The sequence below is a fragment of the Protopterus annectens genome, chromosome 7.part1 (genome assembly GCF_019279795.1).
Source record: "Protopterus annectens isolate FY-2018-M chromosome 7.part1, PAN1.0, whole genome shotgun sequence".
In the NCBI taxonomy this organism is placed as follows: domain Eukaryota; kingdom Metazoa; phylum Chordata; order Ceratodontiformes; family Protopteridae; genus Protopterus; species Protopterus annectens.
The window spans coordinates 10210849-10233710 of NC_056740.1; the positions used below are offsets into that span (position 1 = coordinate 10210849).

At 44.3% G+C, this 22862-nt stretch overlaps 1 protein-coding gene across 1 annotated transcript in view; it reads right to left on the bottom strand.

The window, feature by feature from the left end:
- The window catches only part of NCKIPSD (NCK interacting protein with SH3 domain), a 1945114-nt gene that overhangs the window by 731827 nt on the left and 1190425 nt on the right, over positions 1-22862 (bottom strand). Inside the window, exon 7 of the mRNA XM_044078525.1 lies at positions 7729-7815. Coding sequence (XP_043934460.1) covers positions 7729-7815 — 87 coding nt within the window. The remainder of the gene's footprint in view (positions 1-7728; positions 7816-22862) is intronic.

Here is a 22862-nt window from a genome sequence, read left to right on the forward strand (position 1 = left end):
GGTCATTGAGGCGACACTCCACGTCTGCCTCAGTGGCCTCTTCGAGGTCCACTTTTAGTATGTCTGATGCGGTCATGGACCGGATGATGAGGAGATTCATCCAGGCCCAGATGCAGATGGGAGTGCTCTTGCCTCCCCCCCTCTGGGAGGGGGAGCTCGACCCCTTTTTTCGCTCCTATAGCTCCTTCTCCGACCCGCATTCTGGGTTCGGAGCGCTCGGAGCCGAGCCACGTTGGATCCGGCGGTAGGTCGGAGCCGACCGTGCTGGGCACGTCAGTTCCGACGGCTCCCTCAAGTTTGTCGGATCCGAGGGATTCGGTGCTCTTTCGGCTCCGTCCCGGTGGGAACACACTGGTCCTTCGGATCCGACGTTCTTCGGCGCCGGGTCCGATCCCCGCTTCGGATCCGAGTGGGAGTTGGATCTCGGATCCGTCAGAGAGCGGCTCCCCCTCGGCTTTCGCTGCGGTGGAGAGGGCACTGTCGAGTGCTTCCAGGCCTCCGGTCCTGGCTTCGGCTCCCTCCCGCACTCCTTCTCATCTGGTCCTGGCTCCCCTCATCCGGCCCTCGGGGCAGCCTGCCTCAGCGCCTCTAGGAGTTCCAGTAGAACAGGATACAGCCCGTGAGGACTCCTCGGACAGCCCCCTCGAGGAGATTCCTCACAAGGCAAAGTGCAAAAGGAGGCACATAGACTCCCCTGAGAGTCTCACCAAAGATATGGACTTGGATGACGGGGAAGGCTCCCCTAGATCACCCCCTGAGGATGTCTCCTTTGGAGACATCATGGAAATGCTCAGAATCAGGGGTGGGTGGTCTGCCCCTAAGGCGTCCTCTGATGAGTCCGTATTCCTTGAGGCGTTTGAGGCAGGACCATCTACCTCTTGGGTGTCCCCTCCACCCGACCCCCTGGTGGATCTCATATCCTCTAGGGCTTGAAAGGAACCGGACCCCGTAGAGCCGATCCCCAAGCGTCCGGACAAAATTTTGAGCCCCCCTGCAGAGAGATCACACTGGAGCAGGGTCCCCCTGTGGATGCCATGTTGGTGGCTGCAGCCACCAAGAAAGAGTTGGCTCAGGAGAGCCCCACGGTTCATCCTCCGAGCAAGGAGTCTCGCGCGATGGACCTTCTTGGGAAGCGGGCCTTCAGTTCAGTGACCTTCTCTATGAGGGCCTTGAACTACATGGCACACGTTATTCGGATGCAGCGGGATCTAATTAAGGAATACGCTGCTTCCCCCCCCAGGGTCCATGTCGGAGGGAGACAAGGATCTGTACTCCTCCCGAATGGCCACCCTCCGCTCTATCTCTAACACCTCTATGCGGCTGTTGTCTCATGCTACGGAGGGAGCCGCTAGAGCAGGCGGAGTCAGGCTTGTCATGAGGAGACAGGCCTGGCTCCGTCACTGTGACTTCTCGGAACCCTTTAAGGCATCATTCGCGAATGCCCCTTTTGATGGTTCTGCACTTTTCGGCAAAACCGTTCGCGACACTCTTGTCCAGAGCGAGAAAGACGGGAAGACCTTGTCTGCCATCGGAGTCCGCTTCTCTGCGCCCCAGAGCTCCTTTTCCAAGAACCAAAAGGGTCAGAAGAAGATGTGGTTCCGAAAATCGCATCAATACCAGTCTGCTCAGGACAACCAGTCCTCTCGTGGCAGAGGAGGACAGGGAGGATGCCGCCCCAGAGGCAGAGGGGGTCCCAGGAATTTTGGGTCCAGAGAATCGTTCTCTGAGAGGCCCACGCAGAACCCCTGAGGGGTTACACGACTGCCCCACTCTGGAGGCAGTCAGGGGGCGTTTTTCGAGGCACCTAGCAAAATGGGAGTCCATAACAACGGATCGCTGGGTGCTTCGTATTATATCCAGAGGTTACCAAATTCCCTTTATAGTAAACCCCAGAATCAGAAACCTTCCCGACGTTCCACCCAGTCAGAGAAATTCAGCAGCTTCTGCAAAAAAGAGCCATCCAGCCCGTCCCCCCAGATCAAGTCGGATCAGGGTTTTACTCCAGGTTCTTTCTGGTGCCAAAAAAAGATGGGGGACTTGAGGTCCATCCTCGACCTCTCTCTTCTAAACCTGGCGGTACCCAAAGAAAAGTTCCGAATGGTCACGTTGAAATCCGTCCTCCCCTTATTGCGGCAGGACGACTGGATGTGCTTCATAGACCTCAAGGATGCGTACTATCACATTCTAGTGGACAGGCGTTCCAGGAGGTTTCTCCGCTTCCGGCTGGGAGCCAGTCACTTTCAATTCAGGGTCCTCCCCTTCGGTCTCACCTCAGCCCCCAGGGTGTTCACAAAGGTCCTAGCGGTAATAGCGGCCCACCGGAGACTCCAGGGAATTCAGGTCTTTCCATACCTGGACGACTGGCTCCTTACAGCCCCAACAAGGCATCTACTTTGTTCAGGCAGGGATTATTTCCTCAGTCTGGCTCCACTATTAGGATTAACCATCAACATGACCAAATCCTCTCTCTTCCCTACACAGGTGTTGGATTTTATAGGGGCGAAACTGGATTCCAGACAGATGCTTGCTTTCTTGACTCCAGATCGGCTTCGGAACCTGATGTTGCACGTGCAGGCCATCCTTCAACTGCAAACACCTTCGGCGGTATTGATCCTGAGTGCCCTAGGATCTATGGCGGCTGCAATCCCTCTGCTGCCATTGGCCCGGTTGAACATGAAGGTTCTGCAGTGGACCCTCCAGGTACAATGGTCCCTGTCTCGCAACCCCCTGTCTCACCCCATTTCCTTAAGCAAGGTTTGCAGAAGATCGCTCCTGTGGTGGCTCCAGTCTCCCAACCTCCACACGGGGCGTCCCTTCTCACTACCTCCGCCAGTCGACACAGTGACCATGGACGCTTCTCGCCTGGGGTGGGGGGGGGCATTTTTCAGGCAGGACAGTCCAAGGCACATGGAACGACGTAGAGACCTCTTTGCATATCAACGTCCTAGAGATGAGGGCGGTGCTTTTGACGTTGCAGGCACTACACAACTCTCTTCCGGTAGGGACGATTGCAGTACAGACAGACAACATGTCGGTCGTCTGGTACATCAACAAACAGGGGGGAACCAGGTCTTACCCCCTTTGCCGTGAGGCCATGAGAGTGTGGGAATGGGCAATTTCCACCAACCGCTTTCTCATAGCAATGCACATTCTGGGACGGTTCAACATTCTAGCGGACAGGCTCAGTCGTACTATCCTGACTCCTTACGAATGGTCTCTCAACCATCGAGTTGCAGAGCAAGTATTTGCCCGATGGGGGCAACCTTGTTGCGATCTTTTTGCCTCTCCTTCAAACACCAAATGCAACGATTACTTCGCTCTGATCCCCCCTCCGGGGGAGTCCCCGAGAGACTCATTAGTTCATGCTTGGCCTCCCGGTCTGCTTTATGCTTACCCTCCTTTTCCCCTGATGTTGAAATTATTACAGAAAGCCAGGCAGTTGAGGAGCAAGATGATCCTCATTGCCCCATTCTGGCCTCGTCAGACGTGGTTCCCTTACCTATGGTCTCACCTAGTGTATCCACCATGGATTCTGGATCCCATTCCGGATCTCATTTTTCACCCTCTCGGTCTTCTGACTCTGAACCTGGTCAACCTCAAGTTGACGGCTTGGTTGCTCCAGTTCCACTCCTCATAAGGACTCCCGGGATCTCATCACCGGTCAAAGCCATTCTTGTAGCAGCTCACAAGCCTTCCACCAGGAAGGTTTATCGGAGTAAGTGGAAACGCTTCACCATTTGAGCAGAACACCGTCGTTTAGACCCTTTTACAGCCCCGATATCGTCGGTTCTAGATTTTCTAACCTCTCTCTTTCACCAGGGGGCTAGTTCTTCCACAGTCAAGGTACAACTGGCAGCAATCTCATACTATCACGTGATGCAAGAGTCTGGCCCTCTTATCACTTCCAAACTATGTAAGACCTTCCTCAAGGGTACCTTCCTCCTTAGGCCTCCAGTTAAAGAGGTGGTACCTCCATGGGATTTATCCTTAGTCTTGCAGGCCTTAACTGGTCCCCCATTCGAACCGGCGGCCACAGTTGACCTAAAATTTCTCTCTTGGAAGACAGCTTTTTTGGTGGCCATAACTTCAGCCAAAAGAGTGTCGGAATTGCAAGCTCTTTGTGTCAAACCACCATATCTGGTCTTTCACCTGGATAGGGTTTACCTCAGGATCAATCCGTCCTTTCTACCTAAGGTATCTTCAGAAGCGAACATCAATCAATCTATCAACCTTCCAGTGTTTTTCCCCAACTTTCATAACAAAGGAGAGTACAAGCTACATTCCTTAGACGTACACAGACAACTACGTTTTTATATCCATAGAACTGCTGATCATAGGCAATCCGATCAGTTGTTTATCTCCTTTGCCAAAAGTAATTTCGGAAAGTCAGTTTCTAAAGTTTCTCTCTCGATGGATCTCGAGTTGTATTCTTTTAGCATATCAGAGCTCGGGAAGGCCTGCACCTCAAGGAGTCCATGCTCATTCTACTAGGGCCATTGCCACATCTGCGGCCTTTCAAGCTAGGGTTCCACTGGATGACATTTGTTCCGCAGCCACTTGGGCTTCATCTCACACCTTTATCAGCCACTATAAAATGGATGTTGTCTCCCGAGGTAGGGTGTCCTTTGGCTCTGCGGTGCTCCAGAATATCCTTCCATGAAGGCCACCCAAGATTTAGGTAGCTGGGGACTCTGTCCCAAAGGTTGCTGACAAATGAAGTTCCTACTTCAGATTAAGAAGTTATGTACTCACCATAACGTTCCATCTGAGTAGGTATCTTCATTTGTCTGCAACCACCCCCCCCCTCCTTCCCCCTGACCAATATGATCGTTCTTGTGTTATTAGCATATGTTCCCATTGGGACACTTTTATCTGCTGTGCTATGGGGCAAACTTGATCTGAGGTCAGTTAGGGTAGGCAGGGGATTATGGGTAAGGGGAGGAGTTAGGAGCTCGGATCTATGCTATGATAAGAAGTTGCCGGCTCGGATCCGAGATCGGATCCGTATCCCAAAGGTTGCAGACAAATGAAGATACCTACTCAGATGGAACGTTATGGTGAGTACATAACTTCTTATTAACAAATGTCATCAAATGTATGTTATGTAGGGTCATCATCTGCAAAGTGTGATTATGATTTGCTGCTGTTGCCATCTCACTCCTTACTTTAGTATGGAATTAATAAATAAAATTAAAAACATGATGAAATCTTGATGGGGGCAGTAAGCACTGTTACCACTGCTAAAAGATATATAGCTAATTCTTGACAGTAAAATAGAAAAAAAAAAAGTATCTACAAGAGAACATCCTTACCTGCAGATGAGAATATATGCTCTACCTGACAATGTCTAGACAACTTAAGTAGTGCTGTCAACACTGTTTGCATTGTTACTAAAAGCCCATGGATACAGTGAATTTCGGGCAGTTAAACACAACACATACCTGCAAGAGAATGCCATTCCTGCGGATCGGAAAATCTGATCCTCTCTAAAGTTTCAAGTTAAAGAGCTAAAAACTTCCGGATAAACACAGAAACCACCTTTTCTTAGTAACCAATCACATGTCCGTAACGTATAATGAAACAGCATGGATTAGTTGCCTATGTCCTGTTACTGTGAGTTGGGTGGAGGTAAGATGTCATGCTTATGACTATACAATGACCACTTACCATTTTCATGAGAAGATACAGACCAAGTATTTTGTTAGTATTATTACTGTACCAACCAAATACTTACACACTAATGCCATGAAGATGGTAATTTTATTTAAAAATCTGTATCATATCTGTTAAAATAAAAAAAGTGCTAAAGCTAAGAAAGTCCTCCCACATTTGTAGGACATTAATGAAGTATCACATATTCTCAGCACCTGCAGTTAAGGAGTTAAAGCAACTATTGTAAAATTTAATAATGGAGAGCCTTCTTCCTTCTTAACCTGGTAGCAATAAACATGGAGCGATGTTCAAACATTCATTTATAGTACTCCTCATCCATACACAAATACATTTAGAGGGAAAGTCTCCCTCAGATGTTTACCATAAATAAACTTGATGTAGGAAGTGAAGGAATGGTTCTGTGAAAAAGAAAGAACACATTAATGAAACAGAAAAGTAAAACTTCCATCAAAAATATATCTTAAAGAAGCTTCAACTTCAGTCTATTAAGAACAGAACCAATAATACAATTTACAAATAATGGTAGAAATGAGACAGGAATACTAATCTTTGAAAATTTCTACCAAATATAACTTTCTCTTCACAAGCTGAAAATGTAGCCAAGCAAGTAAAAGTTTTCTTAGGTAATAGGTAATGAAGATGATGCTGTACAACATAGCAGCAATGACTAAGGCAATTAAAATGTTAAAGGGAAGTAAAACACAGCTAAAGGTTAAGCAATATAGACTAGAGCACAACCATCAATGCTCTTTAATAGCCACATTAATAAAGTAATATGATGTTAATGGGTACGAAATTCACTAACAACTAGCGTAACAAAGTAACAAATATGCTTGCACAAGTAGCTTCATCAATAAGCAAGTAGCATTTGGTGAGCCCAAGTATCCAAAGAAAGGTAGAACACAACCTGGTACTAGACATTTCTGAAATCTACTATTCAGATGTGAGCTGAGGGGGTAAATGTGTCACAAGATTGAAATCAAAACCCTTTCCTGAATAATTCTTAACATACTGAACTTCAATTGCTGCTGCTTTCCTGTTTAACCCACTGTTAGTTTTAGCAATACAAAGACCAACAAGTAAGGTGCAAACATGACAACCACACCACTCCATGGCAATGCAGATCAACAATCTTTGGCTCTGCTGAAATAATTTAAGGAAAATGTTTATGCTACAAGATTCATATGGCTTAGCTCCCCTGCCAGCTATTTAGAAAACTAAAGATCAGTAGTACTTACCGCCTAACACTTTTCTAAAAAATAACATTCTCTTTTTCCTGCCCGCTACAGTGCACATGGACAGACTTTCATTATGAAGAGGCAGGAGGTCAGCCTCCATCATGGGAAAACACCACTAAGCTGATGGTGTTCCATCTTCAACATTTATTTCGTCATAACTTAAACACAGCAATTATGGCAGTTAAATCTAACAGAAACTTTTAAACAAATCTGAAGTAAAATACACCAAGAACAAAAATAAGACAGCAATCTTCTTTCAGTGGAAGTCTCTACTCTCAACATGTTAAACAACTCTGTGTTCACTTGGTTGAAAATGAATTAAGACATTAAGTGTGCTGACTCACAAGCCCTCAGTTCAAGGCAATGCATGATACACATCATGCATTTTGGCAAATGTCTCCTAAAAATATAGTGAACAATCAAATCATACTCGGAATAAATCCTGATGGCTACATGGAAACAAACAAAAGAGTAACATTCTATTGCTAAATAAATGTGAAATTAAATTACTAAGCAAATAAGCAAAATATTTACCAAATAAATAGCTCTATACCATTATATTAGACCACTGGGGCTTAGTTCCAGGTTGTATTTGCCTGTGAAAGTGTAAGTAATGTGCAGCTTTTCTCCCCACACCTCCACTTAAAAGGGACTTTGCCAAGTTGGACATTTCCAGTAATCAAAGACAATCTGATAGTGTAGTTTCAGAAGCCATTCCATTCCTGAGGCTATATTTCCAAACTCCTACTGACAGTTTTGAGTGGCACTGCCTTGTTGGGCTTTTCTGTTAGAGATAAGACTTCTAGAGATTTCTTACCATCTGAAAATATGTGACAAGTGACAGCACTGGTTCAAAGTTATTCTTTTTGCACATCTTCTTACAAACTTCTGGATCAGCATCTGTCTGCAAAAAGAAATGTGAAAAGGGTTTAAGGTATTATTAAAGTCATTGCATTTCTGCATTTTGCTGAGAATTAATGCAATGCAGAATCTTATAGTACAGTAAATTATGTGCAGTGTGAATACTATAGCAGCATACAGTTAAAATGTACACAGAACTGTAAAAGCCTTTGCAGAAATACTACATATTATAAGTGTAATAAATACAGAGGATTATGATTGGGTCTCAGATCTTAACAGCATTATGTGTTCTAGACATATATGCAAAGAAACTCATATCAAGGGAAAAGCTCTAGAGGTGTATCTTGGCATCATGTTGACAACACATAATGCAAGGTTATACCTGGAGATCTGATAATAACCTGATCATAATTCTTTGTACTTCATGGAAATTTATCTGCTCCATGTAATACCTGTTACAGGGAAAAAAAGCGCAAAGTGTTTTGCTGGCCTTCAAAGCCAGTACAGCACTTAGCAAGCAATGTCAGACAGCAACACCACACAAGGGAAAGATTTTGAAACAAAGTGAGGAACAGATTTTAGGCATAAACAGCAAGCAGAAACAGACTTACCGCCTAGTGTGAGACCCCAGTCTTACCAGAGATTGGAGGTGAGGGATGTGCTTAAATATTGTTAAGATCGGGTCTCGAGCTACTGAAGCGCTTTGCAAACCCTTTAAAAGGTTTATGCCATCACTGATAACATACATCTGCTGTATTATATGCACAAAGCCCACTTCTGAATGTACTGTACCACATTTACAACACTCTGCTTTAAGTAATGTCTATTCTGACTGTAATGCTTTTGATGTGTATGCTGATAAACTGTATTCACATAGATAATGTACACTAGGCTGAAGCTGAAAATGCTCCACTAGGATCAGCTCTCTACCTCAGATAAAGAATAAATAAAAAAAGCATACAAAAAAGAGAGAGACAGACAGAGAGACTCATACTTTGCAACAGTGTTTTGTAAAGGTATACTTGTTTAGTGATTTTTTTGAGAAATGTGAGTGTATCTGAGGTACTGACGTGGAAGGCTGAGCAACATAAAGGAATGCAAGGTTGGTCTTGGTAAGACAAATCACAAAAGGAGCTTCAAACAAGAAAACAGTACAGGTAAAATTACAGGATCACGTCAGTCGCCCTTGCTAGATAGGGGTCCAGGGAAGTAAATATTGTGGGAAGAAATAGCCACGGAATTGTTATGGCTAGGCTTGTATAGGCCCTAGGGCCGATAGCCTAGTACCAAGCTATGAACTTGCCATAACTTCTGATTTGTAGAGTTCTTTTATTTTTCCTAATGCTTAGATATCATGGTGAGACATGCCATGCAAATGTGCAAACCAACTTTTAAAGCAAGGATCACCGTTTAAAAAAAAAAAAAAAAAAAAAGTAATGGCCACCCACAAAACCATCACAAAGAGGTAAAGTTGTTGAGCTGTTCCCACAGTATGCAAAGGGAAGCTGCAAGTGCTTGTAGTTTGCTCCAACATTCTGTGTGAAAACATCATAAATCTAGTGATGATAAAAAGCAGTAACTACATGTATGCTTCCTGATCCTTCTTTTCTGCATGTTTTTTAGGTGATGGATAAAAATAATACAAAAGCATGCATCATACACGACTAAAACAGATTTATTTTTTCCAACAGGTATCCCAAATTGGTCTATGGTTAATCGCCAAAAGCAAAATCCATCAAACGACTTTTAAGCGAACACTACCATTCGAATGTGCTTTTATTGTACAGGCTGATCATCGTAAATCCATTCATCGAATAGTCATAGTTGGCCATCTTCAGTACAGGATAGCAAACCTGCCCTTTCCTCTATTGTAGTACAATCTCGGAGTTCCAGAAATGTAGTACGAGACGGTATACCTCACCGTCACTGTTATGTTTAAGAAAGTAGCTTGCTGGCTCACTCGAATAAGGTGACAAACGGAGATCATCTTTTTTAAAAAAATGTGGGATTTAATATACTTATAACACCAACCACAGGATTAACGTACAACAGTTACTATGTTCCATAACTTATGTTAATTTCATTAATGGAAGTGATTTCATAGTTTCCTGATTCTATTAATATCTGTTGTATCTCATTAATATAATCATTTGTGTTATATAATACAATCCCCCCTCCCTTATCAGGCTTCATTACTCTAATACTTTTATTATTCATTAGTTCAATCAGACATTCTCTTTCCTTCACAGTCAAATTATCCTCAACCTGTTGTTTCTTTATATTCTGATTGAACTTATAAATATCAGTACATACTAACTCTTCAAAATTTTCTATTTTTTTAAGGTACCAATGGGTATAAATTTGGATAATGAGACTAAGTCTGAATTTAACACAGCTTTTAATTCTTATGGTATCAGCTATATGAATTTGCTGATTAAAAAGAATGATGAAAAATTAAGTAATAATGTAATGGAACTGGAAAAATTGAACAATGAAATAGTGTCTGATTTATTGTTCTCACAATGGCGTGTGTTGTATGATAAACAGTTTAAATATGCGGATAGCAATGCAGAGAAGCTGTATGAAAGGAAATGTAAAAAATTATATCGTGATATAGAACAATATAAAGAAAATAGAGCCTATTTATGGAGCAATGAACAAAAAATTATAAAAATAATTATAATAGTAATAGAACCGATGATTATGTTGGTATTCATAAGGACAGTCATATGAATTTTCAGGGGGGGGGGTTGATATTTTACCCCACCTGTCAAACAAAATTATCGTCGGGAATCAAAATTGGCATCAAAAATGAGTGATGCACAAGTTGTGAATATAAGTAATATTACGATAGATTCCCAGAATGTTAATGGAAATGAGATAATTGTAGATTGTAAAACTGAGGACATAATTCATCATTTTAATGATTTGACGGCTTACAACTACACTAATTATGGTATCAAAGATGGATTGGGGTCACTGTTCATAAAGGGAATGAAATATATACCAACTGAGAAGTTTAAATTGACAGATACAATTATTGATGTCAAACTTTATTGTAGAAGATTGAATTTAGCTCTAATGTTTGATAACAAAAATAAGAAAGATGATTTTACTACTATAGAAGGAATCAAGTTGAAGAAAAAGAGCACATTTATTTCCCTCCCTAATAAAAAAATAAAAAATTTTGAAGAGTTAGTATGTACTGATATTTATAAGTTCAATCAGAATATAAAGAAACAACAGGTTGAGGATAATTTGACTGTGAAAGAAAGAGAATGTCTGACTGAACTAATGAATAATAAAAGTATTAGAGTAATAAAGCCTGATAAGGGAGGGGGGATTGTATTATATAACACAAATGATTATATTAATGAGATACAACAGATATTAATAGAATCAGGAAACTATGAAATCACTTCCATTAATGAAATTAACATAAGTTATGGGACATAGTAACTGTTGTACGTTAATCCTGTGGTTGGTGTTATAAGTATATTAAATCCCGCATTTTTTTAAAAAAAGAAGATCTTTGTTTGTCACCTTATTCGAGTAAGCCAGCAAGCTACTTTCTTAAACATAACAGTGACGGTGAGGTATACCGTCTCGTACTACATTTCTGGAGTTACAGTCTCTGAGTTGGTATATACAATTAGTGAGGAGGGTTGCAGCCCCCCCCCCCCACATAACAAATGTCCGGTGTTAATGAAATCTTTCTGTTGTGCTGCTTCCTTGTACATGTCCAACTATGAGTATTCGATGAATAGATTTACAATGATCAGCCTATACAATAAAAAGCACGTTCGATAAGCAGTGTTTGCTTAAAAGCCATTTGATAAGATTTTGCCTTCGACAACTATAGATCCCATCCCAAATATACCACACAACAAAGCTTAAACCTCGAGGTTTCATGGTCAGATTAACTAGAATATACTGTATATAAATCAGCAACTAGGTTTACAGACATTCTTGTGAAACAGCATGAACATGCTGCTTAAGATAAGAAAATCACAGTGATTGTTATTAAGAACTTAACTAAACTACCTTCAATTAACATTAGCAATGAAAAAAGTAGTCAGCGAGGAGCAGGCTCAAGTGATGTAGATCCCTCCAGAAAGGGTCTATATTACAAGATCAAAACTTTAGTTAATTGAATAACTAAAGATCGATCTTGTAATATCGAAAGTTAAAAACTTCGAACAGCCGAATTAACGCAGGGAAACACTTGCTCTCAACAACAGTACTGTTATGACTCCATCATAGTCCAGGTTTGTGTGAACGACTTGAGACATACCTCAATGGACTATATGAAGACACACATGACTTAGCTCTCGGATTATGGGTCTCAGGCAGGTATGTCCCTAGCTTAAGCAGCATTTTACCTTCGCCTAGGATGATATCTCACTACAAACAAAAAAAAATGATTGACTTCAACAACTGGCTTCGCTTCTGCTTCTGGTGTCATTCAAAGGGGATCCAGCATCTGTCAGCCTGGGATGACATGGTGGACAGACCTCGATGCTTTGCCACAGATGGTCTTCATCTGTCACCCCCTGGGATTTCGGTTACTGGCTAAGGCTCTTGCCATCCCCATAATGCCTTTTTAGGTAATGTCACAAGAACAAAATTCCCAACATAAAAATACCCTCTAAAAACAACCTCAAAGTTATGCTGCTAAATGCTAGGAGTCTAAACCAGAAACTGCACTCACTGGAAGCAGCCCTCACCTTGGAAGATGCTGACATTTGTGCAGTAACTCAGACCTGGTTTAAGGCTGCAGAGAGTACCCAAGCTACACCAGGTTACATTTCCTTCCACACATTCATACCACAAACTGAAGGCATTAGAACTAAAGGAGGTGGTGTATCAATATTCATTAAAAATAAATACACCTCTAGAATGTCTAAACAGCACAATTCCCATGAATTACATCAGGTGCAACTGACTGTAGGTAAGACTCCTCTTCAGGTCACTGTCAGCTATAGGACCCCCTCCATGAATCAGAACATCCACTCACCCTACTTAGATCTACTTGAGTGAGTCAAGATAAAACCTTTATTTAATTACCCATCCATAGACTGAGTAAATTATACATGTTCTAACTCACTTGCCCAAAGTTTCCTGGACTTAGTTAACTCCAATGCCCTGGACCAGCTGGTTGACATGCTCACAACAGGCTTAAACATCCTAGACCTGGTACTTACCAACATTGGGGACCCCTACACCATACCCGGTGTGTGGCCATCCTTGGTGGGATCAGACCACAAATCAGTTTCGCTAGAAGTAACTACAAAACAAGAACCCCCCCCCCTTGCAAGAACCAGACTAAAAACTTTTCCAAGGCCAATTACAACCTCTTACATGACGGCATAAACAGCTTCACAGTCTCTCTCCCACTGATGGAGCAGACACCTTTGCTGAGTTGTACAACAATGCTTTATACAAGCATATGTACAATTGTATTGAGTCTGCTGTACCAGACAGAACCAAAGCACAATTTTCAAGGAAAAATAAACTTGCCTGGTGGACAGCTGCCATTAATAGACTATACGATAGGAGAAAGAAATTGTTGTCTAAGAGTAAGAAGGAATGGTCGCAAAACTGGAAACACTCCCTCTTCAACTTGAACAAGGAAATAAGACACCTACTGAAGTCCTCCAAAGCTAAGTACAAATCTAAATTAGCTTCCCTAACTAAGGGTAACCACAAGGCACTCTTTAGCTACATCTGTAACCTCAAAGGTAAGGCCCAGATTTGAACTTGTAGTTAATGGTACTACATATATAGAACCTGTGGATATAGCAAACCTGCTGGCTCTGACAGGTTCAGTGAAAACTTCACTCCCCGTCCCAGCCACATATACCCCAAAGCATCCTTAATACCTGTCCCCCACCTAGCATCTCCAAGAAGCAGGTCTTAAATGCCCTCTCCAAGGCCAAAAACACAGCCTCTGTGGAACCAGACAACATCCCGGGCTATATTCTACATGGTTTAAAACAGGAATTAGCATCACCTTTGGGCACACTTTTCAATCACAGCCCAAGCACTAGCTCTGTCCCAGAAGAATGGAAAAAAGCTACCGTCATCCCTTTGCACAAGGGGGTTGCATCCACAGACTCTGGGAGCTACAGACCCATTAGCCTGACCAGCCTTATCTGCAAGGCCATGGAACGAATCATCAGGGACCTTATTAACAAAGATGTAGGAAATCTCCAAATGCTGGACCCCATCCAGTTTGGCTTTGTCAAGGGGAGATCATGCCTGTTAAACTTGGTAGACTTCTTCGAGACAGTCATCAAAGCCCTAGACTAGGGCAATCTGAGCATACAGCCTACCTAGACTTAGCCAAGGTCTTTGACACAATCCCCTACTCAGGCATAATTGATGAACTCAATCAGCTGGGTATCAACCCATAATACTGTCAGGTGGGTTGCAAACTGGCTCACTGATAGAACTCATACAGTCAAAATAGGGGACTCCACCTCTTCCAGTAGACCCATAACCAATGGTGTTCCACAGGGAAGTGTGCTGGCACCCCTCCTGTTCGGAATCTACTTCTCCGAAATACAGGCTAAAACTAAAGGACTGTGGCTGACAAAGTTTGCTGATGCCTGCAAACTAGAAGCTGTCATCAAAACCCCTAGCGATGTTAACATCCTGCAAAAAGGTCTTATGAAGACTAATAACTACTGCCAAAGTCATGGTCTTAAACTTAATGCAAAAAAAATGCATCATCATTCCCTTCAGCAAGAGTGATGTTCTTGCAGACTACCACATCAATTGCACTGCCCTAAGCACACAGTCATTGGTGAGAGATGTGGACACACAGGTTGACAGCAATCAACTTCAATCACCATGTCTCCACAGTGGTACAAAGAGCATTTTATATTGCTCATCTCATAAGTAAGGTCATTACCTCCAGAAAAAAAGAGGTTATAACCTCCATGTACTCTTCCCTCATCAGGCGAATAATAATGTGCAACACTCTCCTTGGTACATTCAAACACTTGCAGCAATTGGAAAGACCACAAAGGTTCTTTAAAAAGAAAATTCAGGGTCTTCAAGATCTGTCTTATGCAGACAGACTAAAATCATTGAAACTTTACTCTGTGTCGTACAGACTGCTCAGAGGTGACCTGTACCTTGCATGTAGAGCAATCTCTGACCAATCTTTAACGGAAATACTGCATATTCGCAAGTCAAATGGCATGTGGGTCACTCGCTCAAACGACTTTAACCTGATATGTGACAAAAAAACAGAACTTGCTGGATAGACAGATTTGTCTCACAGAGGTTGCCTCACCTTTGGAACAAGCTTCCTATTTATGTTAAATAAAGACCCTCGTTGGTCGTATTTAAGGTTCATAGGTTGGTACTAGACCCTAGGGCCTATGCAAGCCTAGCCATAACAATTCCCTGGATATTTCTTCCCACAATATTTACTTCTCTGGACCCCTGTCTAGCAGGGCGACTGACATGATCCCCGGGGTGAATTTCCTATCTCCCATCCAAACATCAAGGTTCCTTTTGAAGAGGACCAATGAGGCGCTCTGCTTCACATGTATGGGCAGTCTATTCCAGAGTATGGGGAGTCTCTGGGTCAGGAACTTATCCCTCCAGCATGTTTTGTTAATTGTGATGACAAGGTTTAGATCCCTGGAGCGTGTGGCTCTGAGGGACTGGGATTTCTTTAAGTGGAGCATGTCCAACAGCTCAGGGTTTGACATGGCCTTGTATGTTAAGCAGAGATCGCTTCTAAGTAGACGATATGCCACAGAGTATAGCTGGAGTTTTTTTAGACAGTCAGCATATGGCATCTGCTTTAGGCCTGAGATTCTTTTAGTGAGGTATTTCTGTGGCCTTTCCAGCTGTTGCAGATGTCTTGTGAGGTACATACCAAAAGGGGCATTATACTCTATAATGGGTCTAATGAGGAATGAGTACAGTGGGACAATGACCTCCTTTTTTCTGGATGAAAAGCCCTTAGTGATGAGGTGTGTCACACACAAAGATTTCCTGACTGTTGTGGCGAAGTGGTTATCGAAACCACTTAAGTTAATCAATAAGTTTAATTTGGACGATTGGATAGGTAACTGGAAATTCACCCTGAGGGTTCCACCTGTGTCCCTCTTGGACAGGGGCAACAGGTGCTGATTTTAGTGTTTGCTTGAACGAAACACCCTTGGGAACGTGGTTTGAACTTGGCTAGGCTTGTAAGGGCCCTGGGGCTGTTAGCCTAGTAACCTCCTATGAAAGTCAAACCATGGACAGTGCTTTCAATGCGTTTCTAGCATAGAACAAACACTACTTTCAGCTCCATTTACACACGTACTAAATCAGCAAACTGTAGCCATTTTGACCACTGACTGTGAATAAGAGCTGTGGTTATTTATTATTTTCCCACACAGATCTTCCCCCATCACCACAGAAAATTCTCCTGGCAAACCAGATTGACTTTAGCTGTCAAAACTGGCAGCCATATTCACCCAAATGCACAAACAGCCTGCTCCTTCTCCCAGAAAGACAGGCACTTTCTGCTACTCCTTTGACATCCAATTATGACAAATAAATGCCAAAGCAATACAGTTCACCATATTGCTCTCAGACATGCACGTTACCTCATGATAACCTTACCACTTAACATACTGAGCAAAAATAAGTTATGTCTTACCATAACGTTCCATTTGTATTGTTGATCCTCATTCAGTCATTACACGTGTGGGTAGTCGGTTCCGACCTCGGAACCGAGCCGGCTATCTTCCAAGCTCGTGCCAGCCACAAACTCTTGAGCTAAACTCTTACCCAGAATTCCCCTCTCCCTGTTGCCTCAGATTGAGTTTGCAAGTCAAAAGAAGGTAGAAGCTACCTCTGGTCAAATGACCTAACAGAACTGGATGGTGAGATCCACTAAAAGCCACAGGAGGGGGAAAGAGGGAGGGTCATAATGACTGAACAAGGATCAACAATACAGATGGAATGTTATGGTAAGACGTAACTTCTTTATTTGATATTGTTAATCCTCGTTCATTCCTTACATGTGGGACAGAGTCCCCAGCTACCTTTATTCTGGGAGGCTCTCATGGAAGGAAATTCCCGAGCACCATAGAACCAAAAAATGCTCTTCCCCTGGTGGCCCAAATCCAACTTTTAATGATTGATGAAGGTATGAGGACTAGCCCAAGTTGCAGCTGCACAAATGTCATGTAAAGAGGCTTTGGCATGGAAGGCAGCAGAAGCTGCCACTGATCTTGTAGAATGAGCCTTTATGGTAGTAGTTAATGGAATATTACGTTTTCTATAAATGAAGGTTACGCAGTCTTAACAATTTAGCCAATGTGACCTTGGCAACAGCACATCCTAATCTAGGTCCAGAATAGGCCAAAAATAACTGGTCTGATTTACGAGAAGCCTTAGTCCTGTTTAAGTAGTAGCAAATTTGCCTGTGAATATCTAGGGTATGTAGGCAATACTCGCCTCTGTTTGAATGATTGGGGAAGAAAACTGGCAATTCAATGGTTTGATTAATGGACATTTCAGAGATTACTTTTGGCAGCAAGAAAGGATTAGTTCTCAATGACACTATCTCTATGAAAAATCCAATATGGTCTCTTGACACATAAGCATTGAAGTTCAGAGATACATCTGGCAGAAGTAATGGCGACCAAAAACAAGGTTTTCCATGACAAATATTTGAGGTCGCAAGAATCTGGTTCGAAAGGTGACATTGTCAAAGCTTGTAGGACTAATGACAGGTCCCATGGTTGAGTACGTTCTCTAAAAGGGGGTTTTAGATGATTCACGCCTTTTATGAAAGTTTTGCATAATTTGTGTGACATAAGAGAAGAGTCTTGGACACCATCATGAAAATTAGATATTGCGGCCAAATGAACTCTAATGGTAGAGGCAGATAGACCAGATTGGAATAAGGTAGACAGAAATTCCAGTACTACCGACACTGGTGCTGAAAAAGGATCTACCTGTTTTTCTTTCAGCCAAATGGTAAATCTTTTCCACTTGCTGAGATATGTAATTCTGGTGGAAGACTTATGAGATGCAATAAGAATGTCACGTACTGGCAAAGAAAGAACATTCTGCCTGGCAATCAAAGGAATTGGAGGAGCCAAGCTGTGAGCTTCAGGCTGTTCAAACTGGGGTGAATCAGATTCTGCAGATGGGAGATCAACCCCGGGGTTGGATGGAGAATCCACGATTGATCTAGCAGGTGAGGCCAAAGAAAGGGGAACCAAATCTGACGAGGCCAATATGGCGCTATGAGGATTACTTTGCTCTTCAACCGGCGGGCTTTCTTCAGAATGAGGGGGAGAGGTGGAAATGCATAAAGTAGACCAGAGAGCCAATCGTGGACTAGAGCATCCCTGGGTGACTGTCCTGGAGGGGGAATCAGGGCAAAATAGATGCTGCATTTGTAGTTGGTCAGGGATGCAAAGAGGTCGCAGCAAGGAAGATCCCAGCGGTTGAAAATCTCTGCCGCTATCAAAGGATACAGGGACCACTCGTGAGGTTGTAGAATACACCTGCTGAGTCTGTCTGCTATCACGGTGGAACTCCCGGGAATGTGCGTTGCTAGGAGAAAGCAGTTGGTAGCCATCGCCCACTGCCATATCCTTATGGCCTCTCGAAAGAGTGGGTAAGATTTGGTTCCACCTTGTTTGTTGATGTACCAGACCACTGCCATGTTGTCTGATTGTATCACAATAGTCCCAGACGGCAGCAGGGGATGGAATGCTTGCAACGCCAGAAGCACCGCCCTGAGCTCTACAACATTTATATGCAAATGGGCCTCCATTTCGGACCAAGTACCTTGGACTGTCTGTCCCTGAAATAGCCCCCCCACCCCATCAGGGAGGTGTCCATGGTCACTGTAGCCTTGGGCTGTTGGGGGGGGAGAAGGGGCATGACCACTGTGATGGATTGTGCGCCATCCACAAATTTAAATCTTGCTTGCACCTGTGAGTTACCCAAATCTAGACTGAAAGAGGGTACTGAAAGGGATACCATTGGGTGAGCAGTAGCCGTTGTAGAAGCCTCATGTGAAACCCAGCCAGGGGGACAATAGTAATGGAGGCTGCCATGGAACCCAGCAGCTGGGAACAGAATGAGCTGTGGATTTCTCCCTTGAAAGGATTGGAATCCGTTGCTGAATTATCCTTACAGTTCTGTGCTCTGGACTGGATGCTCTGCAATTCTTTGTGTTCAAGATGACCCCTATGAATTCTGTGGACTGAGATGGGGTGAGATTGGATTTTAGCCAGTTTATGGCTATGCCTAGCCTTTCTGCAGTGAGAAGAGAGTATGCCAGGGCTTCTTCCGATAGATGTCTGGTGGGGGCAGAGATGAGCCAGTCGTGTAGGCATGGAAACACCTGGAATCCTTGTAGTCGCAAGTAAGCTGTGATCACTGCCATGCACTTTGTGAAACCCTGGGGGCTGTAGAGAGTCCGAGGGGCTGTACTCTGAACTGGTAATTACTGGCTCCCACACGGAAGTGAAGGAATCTTCTTGATGGTCTGTCCACTTTTATGTGGTAGTACGCATCTTGAAGATCTATCAAGCACATTCAATCGTCTTTTTCCAAAAGCGGAAGGATAGACTGTATTGTGAACATCCGGAATTTCTGTACCTTTACAAACTTTTTCAATACACTGAGATCCAAAATTGGTCTCCAGTACCAGTTTTTTTTTGGCACCAAAAATAGTCTTGAGTAGAATCGGCATCCTATCTGGTCTGGAGGGACTATTTGGATGACTCTTTTTCTTAGCAGCTTTGAACTCTCTAATGCTGCTTCTTCCCTTTGACTGGGTGGAATGCCGGTTAAGCTTGTTAGGGAAGTGGGACAAAGCTCGAAGGGGATATGATAACCTCTGGTTATTACCCTTTGTACCCAAGAATCGGTGGTAATAGTTAGCCAGGCAGAAGGGTACAAAGAGGAACGACCCCCACCCACTTCCAGAGGAAACCAGTTGGGCTGCTCTTCAGGAGTGCTGGTAGGATTTGGCCAGGGAAAGAATCCCTGGAACCCTGGTTACGCGGACCCCCTCTGCCCCGAAAAAGGCATCTTCCCTGTGAGTTTCCCTCTCTGCCTCTAGGGGAGAACTCGGCCTGTGTGTTCACGGAAAGAACCTTGAGACTTTTTGTACCATATCTTCCCACTTTTCTGGTTTCTGGAGAAAGCTCGTTGAGGGGAAGAATAAGGTACACTTACAGCAGAAAGGGTCTTACCATCCTGTTCTCGTCTAGCCAGTGTATTTTTAACCTTGGGTCCGAACAACAAAGAAGCTTCAATGGGAGCATTGAGAAAGGAAACCTTGAAGGGTTCCACAAAATCACACAAGCGCATCCAGGCATGACGTCTCAGAACAATGTCTGAACCTGCCGCTCTAGCTGCTCCTTCTGATGTGTGAGAGATCAGGAGCATGGAGGAATTAGATATCAATTCGATGGTGGCTAGCTGAGAGGCCACTTTGTCACAGACCTCATCAGACACAGCTCCAGCCAAAGTTTCAGAGAGCTCAGAAATTAAGTCTCTTTGAAGCCTGGTAAAATGTGCCATATAGTTCAGGGACCTGACTGCAAAGGTCACTGATGCAAAGGTACGCTTCCCTATTCTGTCCAGAGCCCGGGACTCTCTGTTGGGTGGATGGACAGTCTGGCTTTCTACTTCTGCCGGGTTCTTTTTAGTTGTGGCCGCCAACACCAAGGCATCTACAGGTAGACATCTGGACGAATGGGGATCACTAGCAGGAGTGGACAAAATTTTATCTGGCCTCCGGGGAATGGCCTCAACGGTGTCAGGAGCCTTCCACGTACGCTGCACAATGAGACGGACAAGTTCGTCGGCAGGTGGAGTAACCCAGGAGGTAGGGGGCCGGGCACGAAAGGCCTGCAGGAACACAGACTCTTCAGAGGTCGTGTTAGGGGGCTGCCAATCACCTCTCTGTTTAAGGATTTCAAGGATATCACTGATCGAGGGGACCCTTCTCTTCGAGGGCTGACTTTCAATAGATCGCAGCTTTTTGCTGCTCTGCTACGTACGAAACCCTGACCCAGAATCAGATAGTCTACGAATGATTTACCACCCGGTTCCCCACGAATGTGCGGTGCACTGCTGGAGAGAGGCAGCCCCCTTCCATCCGCGCTCCGACCCAGTGACGAGCGGAGCTCCTCACCGACCTTACGGCCAGCTATCCCTGGCCAACCGGAGATCCGCTGTGCTACTGTTATGTTTAGGTGAGATTCTGACTTCTGGTGTTCAGTCATAATCCCACAGATGGTAGCTTTGCACCATTGGCTCCTCAGCCAAGCACGTACACCAAATGTCTGACCCTGCAGTTCCTCTCATACTGAGCAGGATTATAACCTGTCTCATGACGGTCTAAGCCCAGCTCACATTCCAAAACACAAACATCTCCACTACAGATTAGTATTGCCCATCATCAAAGTCTGTGCCTTCAGTAAGGGACTCCTCTGTGGAGTCCATGTGCTTCCTCTTGCACAAACTCTTTTGAGGATCTTCCTCAGAGGGAGAAGCTGGGGAAGACAGCGCAAAAGGGGTCTCCTGTGGGAGTAAGTCCTGAGGCCCTTGCACCTGGTGTCCGCTATGACCGGCTTGTGTGCAGAGGAGGGCGGGGAGAGTGATAGCACAGGATCGCCAACAGACACAAGAGCTTTCTCCATAAGCTGGAAGGCCGGTCACCTGAAGAGGGGTGGGTACCCACGGCAGGGGTCACCCCTCGCCCAAGTGGTTCAGCCTGCCGACCCGGAGTCCCTGGATGGCTGTGAAGCTCCAAAGTACATACACCACAGCTGACATCCTGGGCAGTGCAAGACTCTCCTGCCACAAAGGCAACTGCAGCTCCTTAGTGAGGTCCATAAAGGGAACTGTAGTGGGGGAAGATTGTGCTATATCAAGGGGCTTCAAAGGCAATGAAGGAAGAGAATAAGTAGGGGTCTTTGCTAAAGGGTGATCACCTCCCAAGGAAGGATAGGTCCTGGGGGGGCAGGATACCTCTGGCCAAAAGCAATTGATCCACAAGACGCAGCACATTGTGTTCAGAGGCCTCTAGTGGATTTCATGGACATGGCTGAGGGAGAGTCAGGTCTATCCAAGGATGGAGCAAGCTCGGTGCCCACCACAGGGGAGATCTGCACTGAAAACAACGGAGCTGTAATGGTCTGAACTACTGGTGTCTGCACCGAGGAAATCATCGGTGCCGAAGGCATGGTCTGCACAGATGATGAGGTCGGTACCGAAGTGCTTGTCTGCACTAAGGCCTGAGCCAAAAACATCGGTGAAGAAAACTTGTCAGTACCGAGAGGGTAGTCGGTGCCGGGAAAGTTGTCGGAGCAGAAAAAGGAATGGCTGTCGAAACATCCATCGACGTCATAACAGTCTGCATCGACTGAACAGTCAGTGCCGGTAAGGGAGTCTGAACCGAGGAACTTCTTGGTACTGATGCGGTATGGGGCACATTAGTGCCAAAGTCACAGACTGTGCCGATGGCCTTGGTGCCAAAGGTCTAGGCACCGAAAGCACTCGAGTAGAAGTCGTCAAATCCGAACTGGAAAGCTAAGCTTTCTTAGGTCTCGGTTCCTGAGAGTCCCCAGCTGGGGACGAAGGAAGAGACTTGGCCTTTTTTTGTTTATCACTCAATTTCTTATGGGATCTTGGAGGGGTTGAAGCCTCCGACCCAGAAATAGCCTCTGAAAAGGGAGATTTAAGTAGCCCCTTCAATATTAATTTATTTTTCCTTTCAATTAACGTCCTGTTAGAGAAGTTCTTACAAACCCCGCAAGGCGGGTCAACTGTTAAGTGAGGTACACCCAAGCATTAGACACATAGGGAATGTGCATCTGAAGTAGGTAATTTATGGCCACAATCCAAACATCTTTTAAACCCTGGACTGCCTTTTTTATCTGCCATGGTTAGAAGGAAAGAAGGAGGAACCAGAAAAATACCAGCAATGGTACAAGAAATACCCGAAGGTAAAAAGGAAAGGGGTTTACCAATGATGGTAAAAAAAGGAATTACCTTGCAGTAAGAAGAGAAGAGGAGTTGAAAAGGATTTGAAAA